The sequence below is a fragment of the Haemorhous mexicanus genome, chromosome 13 (assembly GCF_027477595.1).
Source record: "Haemorhous mexicanus isolate bHaeMex1 chromosome 13, bHaeMex1.pri, whole genome shotgun sequence".
NCBI classification, from domain to species: domain Eukaryota; kingdom Metazoa; phylum Chordata; class Aves; order Passeriformes; family Fringillidae; genus Haemorhous; species Haemorhous mexicanus.
The window spans coordinates 13,300,977-13,316,401 of NC_082353.1; the positions used below are offsets into that span (position 1 = coordinate 13,300,977).

Consider the following 15,425-nt stretch of genomic DNA (forward strand, 5'->3'; position numbering starts at 1 on the left):
TGCTGAGAGGTGAATGAAACTGAGTTTGTAGCCTAAAAACTTCCATGTCATTCTCACTTCAGATGGTGCAACATTTTGCATCTTTATCGTAGTTAGGTCTAAGATTGTGAATAGATGTTCATTTTGAAGATATTTCTTCCCAGCAGATTGTTTATCATCTCTCTTGGAGGCTACTACCCCAGAGATCTGCTGATTCACAGGCTTTTGTAATCCTAAATTTTCCTTAATCTGTGCATTGCCCTGCTGCAGGAGCCATCAGCTGAGTTAGCCAAAGCAGCTGAGATGGATGAGCAGCTGCCTTTTGCTTGAAGCAAGCTGAAAAGTGTGAACACAAGGTCCTTCAATGGAATTTTAATGAGGGTGGGAAACTGCAGAACTGCAGTCATGACCAGCCAAAAGGTACCTGCCACAATTTAATTTCATCACAGTCCTTTTGGATCAAGGCAGTTTGGTATGAAATGGCTGGCTTGACACAAAGTATTAGAAATGCCATAAAAATTCCTTCAGGAACAGATTTTTAAGGGTAGTTTGAATTATGGGAGCAGCAATGAGCCTGTAAGTAATAACACCCTCATTCAGGGCATCCAGATTTGTCTTTGTCTTTCAGACTTCATGGGATCCTAAACACAGGGGCTTCTTGGTCTCTGCCAATGGTTATAAGTGTTTGTGTGAGCATGCAAATGAATTGTCAAAAGTATTCAATTTAGATGATTTAGACTATTTGAAAGTAAATTCATTCCAGTAATCAAACTCAGTATATTCACAGTTTCTAACTTATGTATGAGGATAAGAGCTTCAGTTATGTTCTGAGTATACTTACATTTGCAGTTCTACCTCTGATTTTGCACATGAATTTAAGCCTTGAATAATGCAAGGTAGGTCTGAGAGTCAGTGTATTTGTATGTGGTAAGAATCCAGCAACCAAGCTACCAGTAAGCTCTAATTGACACTAAGGTTGGACTCAATACTTTGCATTTTTGGTAGAGGTTAGTGAAATAAGAAAGAGCCTTATGAGTTTTTTTTTTTCCAGGTGGGAACATAACCCATGGACTGCATGTTCAGTTTCCTGTGGAGGTGGTATTCAGAGGAGAAGTTTTGTGTGTGTAGAGGAGACCATCCATGGAGAGATACTGCAAGTGGAGGAATGGAAATGCATGTATGCCCCAAAGCCCAAAGTCATTCAGACCTGCAATCTGTTTGACTGTCCAAAATGGGTGGCAATGGAGTGGTCTCAAGTAAGTAGAGAAGTAATTTGGACCTTCAGTCTTGTTTTCTAAAGGAAGCCTCTGGTCTTGTGTTACCATGGGAGTATTAGTAAAGTACAGCCCTGAAAGATAATCAATAGTACTGGGAAAAGTTTGCTCTAAGCAGTTCTGCCTGATAATCAGAACATTTATGTTTATGTCTGTGTGGAGCAAAATGCAGATGTAGAATTCCTTGTGCCTGTTGAATTCCTGCTTTGCATGCAGGAGAAGTTAGAGACAGAGGTCAGGCCCCTTTTCAGTCAGGTCATTTCTGTCTCAGTTCTTGATAAATGTAGTATTTCACTGGCTGTAATAGTTAAAGGCATGTCTGTCTCAGGGGCTGGCAAGTCTTCAAGGGTGATTTTCCAGCATTCTTACCTTTCATTACAGTAACAATAGCCTAAGCCAGCTTGTCCTGGCTATGGTTATCTGATACAGTCAGATAGGCCAGCACTCCTGTAATTCCTTAGTTCATCCAGATGACATCAGTGACACCAGAGTGTAGAAAATGCAGCTCCCCTGACCCAGCCTTGACTGAAAATCACCACTGTGAGAGAGTGCATTCTCAGTGCATAGCCACTTTCATTTCAGCCTGCTGCCAACCAGATAAGCCTCACAGAGCCCCAAGAAACCACTTGCATTCCCAAAACTTCGACTTTTTCCCCCAGCATCAACCTCTTCCTTATTCACCAAGCAACGCAGGGACAAACTCTTACATCTCTGTGGGAAAACTTTGGCAAACCCCTCACTGCTGCTGGTGCCATGGCCCTGAGCAGTGTTTGCAGTGGGGGCAGCAGGCTGAGCTGCTCTGCTGTCTCCCCAGTGCACGGTGACCTGCGGCCGGGGGCTGCGCTACCGCGTCGTGCTGTGCATCGACCACCGCGGGCAGCACGTCGGGGGCTGCAACCCGCAGCTCAAGCTGCACATAAAGGAGGAGTGCATCGTGCCAGTACCCTGCTACAAGCCAAAAGGTAACTGGAATTTTGTCTGGGTCTCTTGTTGTTTCACGTTTTTGTCCAGAGAATTAAAAGCCCCTGGTAACCTTTTTCAGAAATGCCAGAAGCTGGAATTTACTAGGGTTTTTTTCTTTTTTTTCAGTTTTGGCAGAAACAAGCACTTTAATTATTGGTGCTAGTAAAAGTGCCCTGCTGATATTTTTTGCTGATAATGTGGCCAGACTGTCATGAAGTTAACATGCCAACTAAATCCATACAGTCTGGTTGAATTGGGAAAACCAGAATTAATGAGCTTAACACAGGGAGGAGGAGTTGTTCAGTAATGCTTGAAATGGGAATAAAAGTCCATGTGTATCACCTGGGATGTTCTTGTTTGTTATTTTCCTTCTTCCTTCTCCATTTCTGCAAATTTAAAACAAATGATGAAATTTTCTAGTAAATTTTGTGTTATTATCCTGTATATCTACAAAAGCATTAGATCAATAAGCAATGTCGACTGTGAAATTCTGAGGTGATTAATGCTGGCATCTACATATTGCTTTGATTTTGGAGAAATTACTGAATGTTTTGAGTCTTTGTCCTCTACCAGAAAAAAGTCCAGTGGAAGCAAAATTGCCATGGTTTAAACAGGCCCATGAAATGGAAGAGACCATCACAGTCTCAGAAGAGCCAACGTAAGTACACGGCCTTTTGCAGTGAAGAAACATTTCCAGTGTGTTTTGCAGACCTCTGGAATGACTGTTGCTATGCAGTTTGCTTTGACAGTTGGCCCTCCATGGGAGATGAGTCCTGTGGTGAGCTGTTCCTAATTTTACATCTCAGTAACTTTGCTTCTGGAGCTCCTGTTCTGGATGATACACAGCTACACTGTTACAGTGCCCCCATATCACTCAGGAATTCAAAGGGATCTTGATTTAGCCTAACTAAGGCCTAATTAATGCATGTGGAGATGCTTCAGCAGAAATAAATTAAATAACTTTAGTTATATCCTGGTCATAGCTGTTACCTCAAGAATGTAGTGCTGGTATTAAAACTTAAAGGGTACTTTGTAGGGTTGCCAGGATTTCCTTGGGGGGTGAGACCAATGCATAAAGTGAGAAAAACCTGCTGATCTCTGTGCTTAGCTGCATCTATGGGGGTAAGTTGTGCTATTATACATGTGTATATGTGTGAAATAACATCTGGATTTTGTGAGTCCTCTTAAAAACTGATGAGGTTAAGCCATGCAAGTCCTGGGGATGAAAGCATAACTTAAATCCAGCTACACTTGTTCCTGACCCTTGTATGTTTGGGCATCCACACAATTCCTTGTATCCCCTGTGTACATTTCATACACACACACACATTTATTTATATGTGTAATATATTCAAGATATAGACATTAAAGTATTTAAATTTCTAAAAAGTATTAGCTTTGTATGTGGTGAGATTTTGCACAGTATTTTATTGTGCTGTGTTGAATTCTGCTCTTTTTGGAAGTAATATCAGTTTGAAATAATTTAGATGAGCTTAATGAAGTTGCTTTGGATTTATATTGCTCTGATAGCAGAGTGTACCTTATGCTTATTTTTCTTCTTCCATCAAGCTATTCCTGATTTTTGGCACACATGCAGCAACAGGTGTGACCATGAGTAATAAAATCTTTACACCTGCAATGACTCACAGAAGAAACCTCTTGCCAAACAGGTGTTTATATAGTTATGGTGACTGTAGTTTAAACTTTTCACTGCTCTAGCCTCTCAAGTCAAGTGTCAACCTACTGTGAGGGGTTATTTCACTCTCCAAGTCAGTGGCCCTGAATTCAGACAGGGTAGTAGCAAAGATATAAAAATAAAGTGTGATTGTCAAAGGGGGATGATGCAATCAAATGTGCCTTTTAAGTGTCAGGACAGCAGAATGAAGGTATATGAGGTCACTGCTAGAGAGGATTCAGCATGAAGCTATAAAGAAAATTATCTCTAGCATTACAAAGTCCTGCTGTGGCAACAATGAGCTAATGCACTTTCTGGGTTTTTAGGATCCTTCAGCATCAGTCTGACAGAACAATCAGGGAGGACTGGCAGGGACACAGCACTGCTGGTTCAGAGGAGATGTCCAATGTAACAGAGCTGAGCTGGAAACTTTGTCATGGGCTGCCTTGTGCCTTGTCCTGACAATGACAGCAGTTATTCTTCCTTCCTAGCTGTGACCCTTATATTCCACTGTGGCCTTTTTCTTCTCCACTTACTCTGGAGACTTAGGTATTTTCCATCTTTCTTTCATGAGCCTCATCCTGTCCTTGGACTTTCCTTCACGATTTCCACAAGCATCTTCACCTAAGTCTGAAAGGATTCTCCAGCCACCTCTTGCTGACTCCTCTCACCACCCCCTCTGTGCTGAGGTGCTCTGAGGTGCTGTGCACCCCACTCTGGGCTCTCCTGGGACCCAGCTCTAACACTGTAGCCACATTCCCCATGAGTTTCATTTTACTGTCTCCTGCAGCCTGTTGCTTTCTCTTTAGTCTTCTAAGGAAGCTGGCAGGTAAGAAGAGATGAGAAATAGCTGAAGCCTGACTTCATTCCTTTTTGCAGATTGTCTGTGGGTCATGTGGACAATAATGGTTTGCAACCAGAGAATTTCTCCATCAATGCTTTAAACATCATGCCCAAACTGCTCTGGTCCTTTCTAGCCAGAGTCAGATTTTTGGGGCAGGGATTAAGATTTAAAGAGAAACTGTGACAATAAATTGTTCCTTCTCCCAGAATAAGTTATAACAAGATTTCCCTCTGGTTCAGATCTGTTTAACTTTGTTTTCTGTAATTTAGACATGGCACATTGATAACTCACAGCCCACCTCTGCCCAGCATTATTTCCTTGGTAAAATGCAATCACTTTTAATTTTAGTTGTTCTCTCGTCTTCCAGATTTAAACCACAATATGAAGTCTCAACTTCTAGTCCATCCTTTTATGACAGCTTTCTCTCTATGCTTTTATGTGATGCTTTAGTTGATAATGAATAAGAGAATAAATGCAGCTGTGTTTTAGAACCCACAAGTGATGGATATGCCAAAAGTAGCTTGTGGAAGATAAATACTTCTGCCGCTGTGGTCTACCACGGCTGGTGTCCTGAATTTACATAGAGGGGGAATGTTCAAAAGCTTCTTTTTTTTATTATTAGCAAAATAAAAAATGACTGTCCTTAAAGTGAGGCCAAGAAAAATGTAGGTCTGACCTTTTTAGTTTTCAGTTGTGGAATGTGATGACAGTTGATACCAATCATTATTTTAAATGTTCTTCCCTCGAGCCTTCTTAGTTACAGTGGGATTCGCAGAGAAGCTCCAGCAAGTTCTTGCATCCTTTTTATTACTTGTAAGTTAAAGAAATAGACACCTCAGCTGCCTTTCTTTGTCATTGCTTAGGGAAAAACGAAAATGCTTTCAAAAACTGATATATTTTTTCAGCAATATGAGCTAAAAAGTGGTGTGAAATGAAGTGTTTCTCCTAAAGGTTCCCACTTACTGCATTGGAGTCATTTTCACAGATATGTCCCCACTGTGCCTTTGGTCATAGAGAATTACCCATTTCTCACAGCTCCTTCTCTGAAAATGGGCTGGTGATTTTGTCCAACATGTTACCCTTGAGGCTGATAAAACCAGCAGTGTGACTCTGTTCAGAGCAGGCAAGGGTGGTGCTGCAGGGAGGGGTAGGGTGGCAGCATCATGGAAGTTCTGCTCAGTAAGAGCCCACATTGTAGATGCTTCTTTAGACTTTTATCTAGAACTCTTGGTGCATTAGGACTGGACTGGAAGTAATGCTAGAGCTGCCCTTTTTTTCTCATTATTTAGGCATTTCCTGTCTTAACTGAAAGCAAGAACTATGGTCATGAGAAAAATTAAAAGTTAAGAGACACCATGTTTTCCAGCTCTTCAGTAAGCTGCAGAGGACTGCACTGAGTTCAGTTTTCAGTTCAGATTTGATTTGGTTGAGTTGGACTGCTCTGTCCCACTTGAATAATTATTAGTTTAGGTTGCTGCTTCATTTCTCAGGTCATCCTACACTTGCTTTTACAGCATGTGCCAGGTGAGTGCACATTTCCATTAGTGTTAGACTGATAACACTGCAGCACGGATGTGCCATCCACTGCATCTGGAGTGTCTTCATTATTTATACCTGCTCAGATGGGTTTAGGAGAAATTTAGTTCAATGTAGCATTGGGAAGAATGGGTAAAAAAAGCTGATTGATTATAAAAAGTTGTACCTGCTCAAATTTGCATTTTTCTATTTTCTTTTTTTTTTTTTTTTAATAAAAAGAGGAGTCTCATCTACAAACCTAAAGATTTCAGAAAATTTCCAGTTACCACTGGTAGATCATCAGCAATTTCCATTAGAAATTGCTGATGATCTACAAAGCCTTGTAGTACAAGTACTCGGATGCTCCTTAATCCTGACCTGAGGTGACTCTGAGTGTGTGCCCATTGAAGGCAGACTGAGTTTACTTCAGGAAGTATTGTGTCCAAAGCATTACCATGTGCATGCTGTGAATGCCAAAACACCTCACAGCTGAGGCTGGTGGAGTTGGCTTTAGTGACCTGTCATAGGCTTTGCTTCTGTATGTTCAAGAGAAAGGAAAAATTTAAAAAGCCCCATCTGCCTGAACTCAAAATTTAGATAAAAATCAGCTCTCTCAGTATTCAGTCAGTTCCTTGCTCTGCTTTTGTACTAGCAGTCTCCATTGGCATCTGTTGAAGGTGCTTAGTGTGACTTGAACGTGATCATCCATGGAGAAGTTTTATGGTTTAGGATTTCAATAGGTAAATAGTCACATGACTAGTTTAACAAATGCCAAGGTACCATGAAAAGTATTTTGTGTGTTCATTTTTTATCTTGCACTTCACTGGAAAAATACCAGACACTAATATTCAACAGGAAAAGCTCAATTCTAATATAGGCTTGCTATAAGTCAAGGAAAAAAAATGCTTAGAATTTTCTGAGTTTCTTTATAAATCAGTTTGTTGCTGGTTGAAATGGTTGCTGTGGTTCAAAATTTCCTGTAATTTATACAGGATTTCAAAAGAATGTTTTTGAAATACATTATTTTTGGAATGTTTAAATGCCCTCAACTAACAGTACACAAAGCTAACACTAATTTCTGGTATGCTGCTGTCATGCTTTTACCAAAAGAAGTTATTACTTTCAGTCTATAAACTTAGGTATGGTTAGAAGACCAACTATGTCCAACTATAAAAGTCCATCAATTTTATTTTTCCAATTAGGTACATAAGTATAAATGGACCTTTTTTTTTTTTTTTTTTTTTTTTTACACAGAAGGAGAAGAAAGTAATCATTCTGTTAAGCCTCTGCACACTGGCCTTGATCCAATAAAGCACTTAAGCACAAGTTTCCCTCTGAACATACTGTCATCCTGTTGTCTTCAAAGCACAGCTAATATGCTTAAGTTAGGCTCATGCTTAAGCATTTCATTGGATCAGGGTGATTTTGCCACCCTAGGTAGTTTGCATGGCTGTCTTTGAAAAGGCTCTGAGACCTGTTGTTCCAGGATTAAGCTGATTTTATCTGTTGGGGTAGGAGAAGGCCTTCCTTTGCAGCTTTTGCCACAGAACAGTCATTAGAGTTTGTGTCAGAGGCACCTGGTCACTGACCCCCCCAGCTGTGCCATGGACTCAGTGTTGGGCTGCTCCTGACCTGGCATTTGCTCAGATTTGATCTCTGTAGGACACAGCCATGCACTGTTCTGATAGCATCCTTGACCACATCAATCTGGCCAGCTTGGAAGGTGCTCAGGCTTGTGAAGGGATGAGCCCTGGGAGCTGTTGGTGTCAGGAGGAGCTGGGGTTAACATGCCTTTTCCTGAAGCCTGGTGAGGACCAGTGAGCTCTAACAAAATTCTGAGACAGCTCAAGGAAATTTTGATGGGCTTAGATATAGTTATCTTTGTAGCAGAGCTGTAAAGCTATTTCATTAACATCTCCTTAAAGAATGACCAGTTCATCTTTTAACTTCTGTTAGAAATAGGAACAGTCTTTTCCACAGGAAAAGTCACTTTTGGGGTCTGTCCCAATCACAGCCTTGGTGACTATCCCAAGGACTGACTTAGAGTATCCTTACAGGTTATCCAGCCATCTGTTCTCCTTCCTTCTATTTGATTCTTCCTCTGTGTATACTGGCAAGAAATTATTGGCAAGATGATAAACTGCATGGAATCAAACCACACTGTTGACATTTTTCTGTGCTTACTGCGTATGCAGAGTGTAAATACTGATTTTTGTCTTACACAACTGTTCTTATGTTTGTAAGGGCAGCTTGCCTGCAGTAAGGGAAAGATAAGGGCCAAAGCTTTGAATCCTAATTTGAATCTTTCTTTCCAAATACATTTTCAACGTCAGTCAAATTATCCTCCTATATCTCCCACTGATGTTTTTATCATCAGCTACATTTGGACGCATAATAAAGACCAACTGCAGTCTTTTTATGGGGAAAAAAACTCTAGGAAATTCTGTATTTGACTCCTTATAAAGTACACCCCAGAGCCATCCAGGATAACTTTCTTAATGAAATCCAACCCCTTATCTCTAGTGCCATTTTTAAAATTACTATCAGATATTAATGTGAACCTCAAAGTCAGAGAATATTATAACAAATTCATGACCTGTAAAGCAAGATTTTATTGTAGTTCATCAGGGGCATAAATGCTTTCTAATAAAAATGATGGACTGTAGACTGGTTAGACCACTTTATTGAAGATGAGAGGTTGCTTGCAAGATGGAATCTGAAGAGCCTGCAGTGGTGTGCACTGGATATGGCTCCATTTGAAAAGTGCTTCTCTTCTCTGGTTGCTGATTATTAGTATGACATAAGATGAGGACCTCTCACATTTAAGCAGATTGCAAATATACTTTTGGCATATGCCCAAGTCTGTGTATCTGGGGAGTTATTTTATATTGTACAGATGCATCTTCCTGGAGTTTTTCATTTTTTCCCCACTGAAGGAGACTGAGAAAAGATTAAAGTGGTTTTTTTTCCCTCAGCAAAGGATACAGCTTTCCCAGTTCCTCATGATTCTTTCTCCTCTTTTCCTACATCTTCTTGTGTGAATTTTGGTAAATGGTCTGGGATGTGAGAGTCAAGTGTGAGACTTAAGATACTTGATTGTGCATTCTATTTAAGTGTTAGTATGATGTATTTCCTGCTCTGTGTGTAAGCACTCATTTCTGTCTGTTGGCTGTTTTAGCTGTGCACACACAGGCACAGTTATGTGCAATAAATGACAGTGCTGTGATGATCTGCAGGTTTATTCCTGAGCCCTGGTCTCCGTGCAGTGCCACGTGTGGCAGTGGCACCCAGGTGCGAGAGGTGAAGTGCCGGATCCTTCTCGCCTTTACTCAGACCGAGGTGGAGCTGCCCGAGGAGGAGTGTGAGGAGGAGAGGCCACCCACAGAGCGAGCCTGTCACCAGGCCTCCTGTGACAGTGATCCTGTGCCCTACACGCCAGAATTTCCTCATGCTGAAGATGGCACTGTGACTTATGACTGGGAGTATATTGGGTTCACTCCATGTTCAGCCACTTGTCTTGGAGGTACCTTTTATTTTTTCTGAATTTATCCTGGCTTGTAAGAATTTGGCATTGTTTCGTGTTGTTGCATCTCCTCTTAGTGTTACCTTAAAGTAACTATATTGATCTGTAGGAAAACCTGCAGTTACAAGCTTTAACGTATTTTTGGTTATCAACAGAGTATTTCAAACTACTTTCTTTCCTTCAGCAAAGGAGGAAAACTTTACTTATTGGGTAAAGTAAGGTGCAGGAAGTTGATACAGCAACTTACTTTAGCAGGAGTGTCAGCTGCCAGGCTGCTGTACCAGTATGTCTGATGCATCAGTGGTGGAAAAGTTTAGATGATCTACCTTTTCCTAAGAACCAAAAGTATATGGTTTCAGAGTAAAAATTCCCATGTTTATTCCTTTTGTTCCAAAAAGCTGCCATTTTCTGCAGAACAGTAGGAATACAGAGCTGTAATTAGGGAGACATGGCTGGTGTGGAGATCAAACAGGAGCTGGTTTGGGTCTGGGTGCTCTGTATCACTGCCTGGAGCTCTGTGCCATACATCTGTCTGCAAGTAGTTAGGCACATTCCTGCCTGGATGTAATCGAATCTCCCTGTCGTCCTAAGTACATGTTACCAGACAAGGCTGCTGGTGTTGCTACTACTTACTGTACTTTGGGACTGAACACAGTGAGTTATGAAGTGTTAAGTGGAGGCAGTGGAATTGTGAACACACCTATATATGACAGGACTGCTGACATCAGTGGGAAGTGAAGACAGTTGTACCCATAGAAGAAATAAAAAATGTAGAAAAAGGGGAAACAGAAACAATTGGAAGTGGGGAGCGAGATAGAGCTCACAGACAGCAGCCTCCCTCCTTGGTGCTGTTCACCAGCTCAAAGCTGGAAGGCAGGAGCTGGGAGGGATGCCCCAGAATGGGATCAGCAGCATGGTAAGTGACTGATAGTGCTCCTTTATCGTTTAACACTGCTGCCTACTGAGGGGATTGATCCATAGGAATAACAGCACCTGTGATTGCAAAAGCTGGAGCATCCCATTCCCTGCACTACCTGCAGTGGGCATCATGGCTAGGGAGGAGAGACTGTAGTCCAAGTGTGTTTGTAGCAGCATGAGATGGTAGTGACAGCTATTGTGGCTGAGTGACTCTGTTTCATATTTTAATAAGATAAATGGTTTTAGAAATAAGGAAATTGTGCTGTAAAGCAGAAAAACCCATCCATTAATTCTAAATTTGTAGTTCTGGTATCTTAACTGATTTCTGTAACATACAACCATTTTCGTGCCCTCTTAAATCCACTTTACTGCTTTTTAGCCAATGTCTTTGCCAGAGGTGTTCAAAAACTCCAAGGTTTTTGATTTTTGAGGATATAATCAGATATGTAGGCTGAAATAATCTCTGGTCTTTGCCTGCTATTGCACATGTTGCAATTGCATTCTGCATCTTCAAGGGTGAGTTTGTTCTTGCAAGAGCATCCCCATAAAAACTTGCCCTTGGTGTGCAGACTGATGGTAATTTAAGGAGCCTGCACTGAACACAGCAGTTTCATTGGAAGGAACTTCAAAATGACTGATGAGCAGAATCTTGCGTTCAGCTTAAATTTTGTTCCTGAGGGAGCCGAGCATGAACTCTGTTGTTGACTTCTGACCCTTTCATGAATTTGTGAGGTTCTCTGACCCAGAATTGTCCTGTAGGTGTTCACAGTAATCTAAAAATTTGTTTGCTATTCAGTAGAAATGACTCACTTGAAGAAGTTTGAAAGACAATATCTATTTGTGTTTTTAAGACTTCTGTGGTATCACTGGTACTGTGTCTAGACATTTTCCTTATGTGATGCTCCTGGGAAATGTGGGAAGTTGTCAGGGTGTTTTATCAATGAGCAGCTTCAGAAGCCCCCATGTTGGTGTGCTAGTTAGGTGATTTTTCCTTTCTATCAGCTCTGGCCTTCTGGCTGCCTTGGCAAAGCCCTTCAAACAGACCAAAAATTACCTGCCGATAAATAGTTTTAAGGGAACCAGACATCTCTTCTGTTTCCAGCTCACTGCAATGTACTAGCTAATGATCTCACTGTCTACTATTTTTCCATTGTGTAGTTCAAAGGAGCTGATCCATTTCTGCTAAGTTTTATGTTCAAATCTCATTTCAATTAGATGAACTCTTTCGTTATAAGAAATAAATGTTGTCTGAGTTTGGAATAACCCAGTGTAATGTAAATTATATTAGGTACTTTTTCTCTAGTATGTATGCATCTAGCAGTGGCTATTAAAACAAATTCCTGTGGATTTCTGTATCCTCGGAACTCCCTACCCCCCTTTCTTGGTGCTTAACTCTTTCTGAATGAGGGAAAATTCTGCTGGCTTTAAGCAGGCTGGAAGCTTTTATAGCCAATATTTGAGCAAAGTCCGAATCTCTCTTTCAAGAGCTTGTCACTTGCACCTTTTTTTTAATCCTCACGCAGACTAGACTTGTAATTCAGTCTCCTCTGGTCCCTCTGCAAAGCAGATGAAAAAATGCAGATGGAAACATTGGGTTTTTCGGGCATTAGGCTTACAGAGAGTGATTTTCAAGGTGTTATCAAACATCATCTTTCCAGTTCTAGAGCAACAGTCACCCCAGTCTTGGGTCACTGGTGTGCCTCCTGCCCCAAACCTCTGTGCCTTCTCACACAGCATGTGAAGAGCCAAACAAGTTCAGGTTTTGAGTGCAGCCAAGTTGCTTTATGCCTCTTAGCATAATTAATGCTTCCTTCATCAGTCTTTCCATGAGTGTAAATAAAAGTTGTCGAGGCCTGTTAGTCATAGGCAGACATCACCTCTAATACCCATAGGAAGCTCTGTAACCAGTCTGAAATCTAAAGATCTGGTTTTTTATTCAGTGTCTGAAGAAATCCCAAACTGAAAATAAGCCAGCTGCGTGCTTGGGGATCTCAAAATTTACCTTCATTTTCCCTGAATGTTTTTTTTGGGTTTCTTTGTTTTTGTTTTGTGTTCTTTTCAATCTGAAGAACTTTGGCCGTGGTGTGAGAGCCCCAGATGTAAGTTTCATTTACATAATACCATCAGTAGGGAATTAATAATCATTATGAGAATAAAGAATCTGCCTGAAGAGAAATGTTTTTGTTGTAATCTATAGCATTTCTTTAGTGTTGTCAATCATTTACTACTCAAAAATATTTTAAAGGGATGTTTTTCACTTTAAAAATCTCTGAACTTAAATATACCTTTAGAGGCAGATTTCGGTGGTTAAATGTAATTACTATTATTATTATTATTATTATTACTCCATATGCTTCAAAAATGGTTATTTGGCCACCTAAAGTCATTACATTGGCCTAAAAATAATGAAATTAAGCAATAAATAACATGTGCATATCCTGTTATGTCCTCTATAGCCTCTGTGGCTTTGGTAAATTCAGAGCGCAGTCAAGTTGTGTTTTCAGGCTTTTGTCTGGGCCATAAGGGCTAAAAGTTTACCATTTTATTTATGAGAAACCTGAGATTCTTAGAATATTAATGGATTCTAGCCAAATTTAAGAGTTCTAAGAAAAACAATGACCGTTCAGAGACTCACCTATAAAGCTGAGAGAATTTGCTCTCAGCTTGTGTTGGAGTCACCTTGATACCTGGTCACTCGTGTATTTGTTTCATTAGCTGCAGATGTTGTTTACTCTCTTACAGAAGTATAAAATAGATGCAGAGAGAGGTTCAAGGATATGTAGAATTTGGCATTTCTTCTGAGTTATTTTCAGCTTATAGTAAATATTTTTAAGAAGCCACCAAACTGAGACTATCTGATGTAAATAAATGTCCTTCCTCTTTCAGGTATTGAGGGTAGACCCACCTTTTTAGTGTTTGCCCAGCAGCTTTCCACCCCCATTTTCTTTGTACTTTAAAAATGCAGGAAGAGAAATTCTGGGCCTAATTCAAGCATTTTGCTCTTTTAAAACAGCTTCAAGCACTGTATATTTCATTGCACAGAAAAGATTGTAGAAGAATGTAAATGTATGTGGTTTGAAAGTTGGGTTAAAATAGAAAATATTCTATTTCACTGAATAGTAGGGTAATTACTACAATAGTGCATCAGATTACTGTAAAAATACTTAATGCTCCCTGCTGCATACATAATGTTTTAGTTAAATTATCTACTATGTTTATATTTAAAGCCAAGAAAGTCATACATATAAAACTTTGCTTGTTTGAATAATAGATTTTTCCATTTTCCAATCGACATAGAATAAGTTTATCAGCCATTGAAGTTCCCAGCTAATGGAAAATTATACTTTGGGGTGAGAAATCTGATTAATTGTAAAGACATTTTGACAGTTATGTTCAAGCAAATTTAACATCAATTAGGTGCAGCTATTTATTGAGTAGAACTCTTGAACTGAGAGCAAAGGAACAGGAAGGGACTTCGTGGTGGGTTTTTAACAACTCTTTAGTATCCATTTTGTACTTAGAGCATCAAAACAGGGTGCAAGTTTTCTTTCACTAAGGCCCCTGTGGGGAAGAATTGCTAATGCAGTTTGTGCTCTGTACTCCAGTCAAATGAAAAACACACCACATATCAGCATTTTCTTCTCTTAATGTGATTAAAGCTCCACAGGTCCTGCTGCAAGGCAGGAACCCCTTAATGAACTCCAGGTGCCAATTTGTAGACAGACCCCATCACCAGGTATGACATGCCTCTTGTTCATTTGGCTGGCCACTTTAGCCTATATAACACCAAGATAAAAAGTTCCCATGACATTATTGCCAATTTAGATGGTCTGAGGGGAATTTCACTTCATTCCCCTGCTTTGTGGGAGATGTTAAGACAATTCTATGTGGTGCAACCTGCTCCAGAGCAGAAGCATCACCTTGGGGTGAGGTTTTCTCACAGCAACACAGGGAGGTCAGCAAAACTAAAGCTTGGTAGCATAGAGTAGATTATGAATTATATGGATGCTTGCCATGGAATTGATTGCTTGCCTGATAAGGCAAATCTGTTTCTGTCAGAACCCAACTCTAAATGCTTCCTTTTCTCCTGTAGACAGTCAAATGTGCATTTCTATGTAAGGGGAAAGGGAAGCTCCTGTTAAACAAACACTTGAGGACTGACTGCAAAGAAAGCTTTTGATTCCCCTCCTTCCATAAGAAAAATTATGTTTATTGCTTTGTCATCTTTGGGCATTTTCGTGCCTGTATTGCACTCATGGTATTTGTTGTTAAATATTTATTCTCAGTCTGACTAGCAAAGTAGTTTTCCCACAATGCATGTGTTCTGTGTTAATAGAATTATCAATACTTTGATACAAGAGAACTGAATAGGTTGTCAATCATATTTAAGGTCAGGTATTTTGTTCTATAAAAATTCATCACTGTGTAGATGTAGTCAAAACATTTATATAACAAGGGCTTTCTGAACTGCAAATGAGTCCCAGAGGGGATCTCGAGGTGTACCAGAGAGCCTGAAAGAAATTGAAATTTTTGTTATTCTGGAAATTGCTACTGGTTTACCCCTGCTGAGGTGTCTGAAGCAGTTGGGCTGGCTAATACACTGGACTGAATCAAAATTGTTTCTAGATGGAGGGAACATCTTTGGTTTATGAAAAAATGACAGTGCTTGGTACAGGAGAGAAACAGTGGCTGGGGGGTGGAACTTTCTGTATCAGGTATTGCAGCCCTCTGGAA

The 15,425-nt window shown here is 40.3% G+C and overlaps 1 protein-coding gene across 2 annotated transcripts in view; it reads left to right on the forward strand.

The window, feature by feature from the left end:
- ADAMTSL3 (ADAMTS like 3) overlaps nucleotides 1-15,425 on the forward strand; it is a 170,463-nt gene that overhangs the window by 120,136 nt on the left and 34,902 nt on the right. For both annotated transcript variants that reach the window (XM_059858472.1, XM_059858473.1), the window contains exons 13-16: nucleotides 1,031-1,235; nucleotides 2,068-2,215; nucleotides 2,790-2,874; nucleotides 9,487-9,773. In XM_059858472.1, coding sequence (XP_059714455.1) covers nucleotides 1,031-1,235; nucleotides 2,068-2,215; nucleotides 2,790-2,874; nucleotides 9,487-9,773 — 725 coding nt within the window. The remainder of the gene's footprint in view (nucleotides 1-1,030; nucleotides 1,236-2,067; nucleotides 2,216-2,789; nucleotides 2,875-9,486; nucleotides 9,774-15,425) is intronic.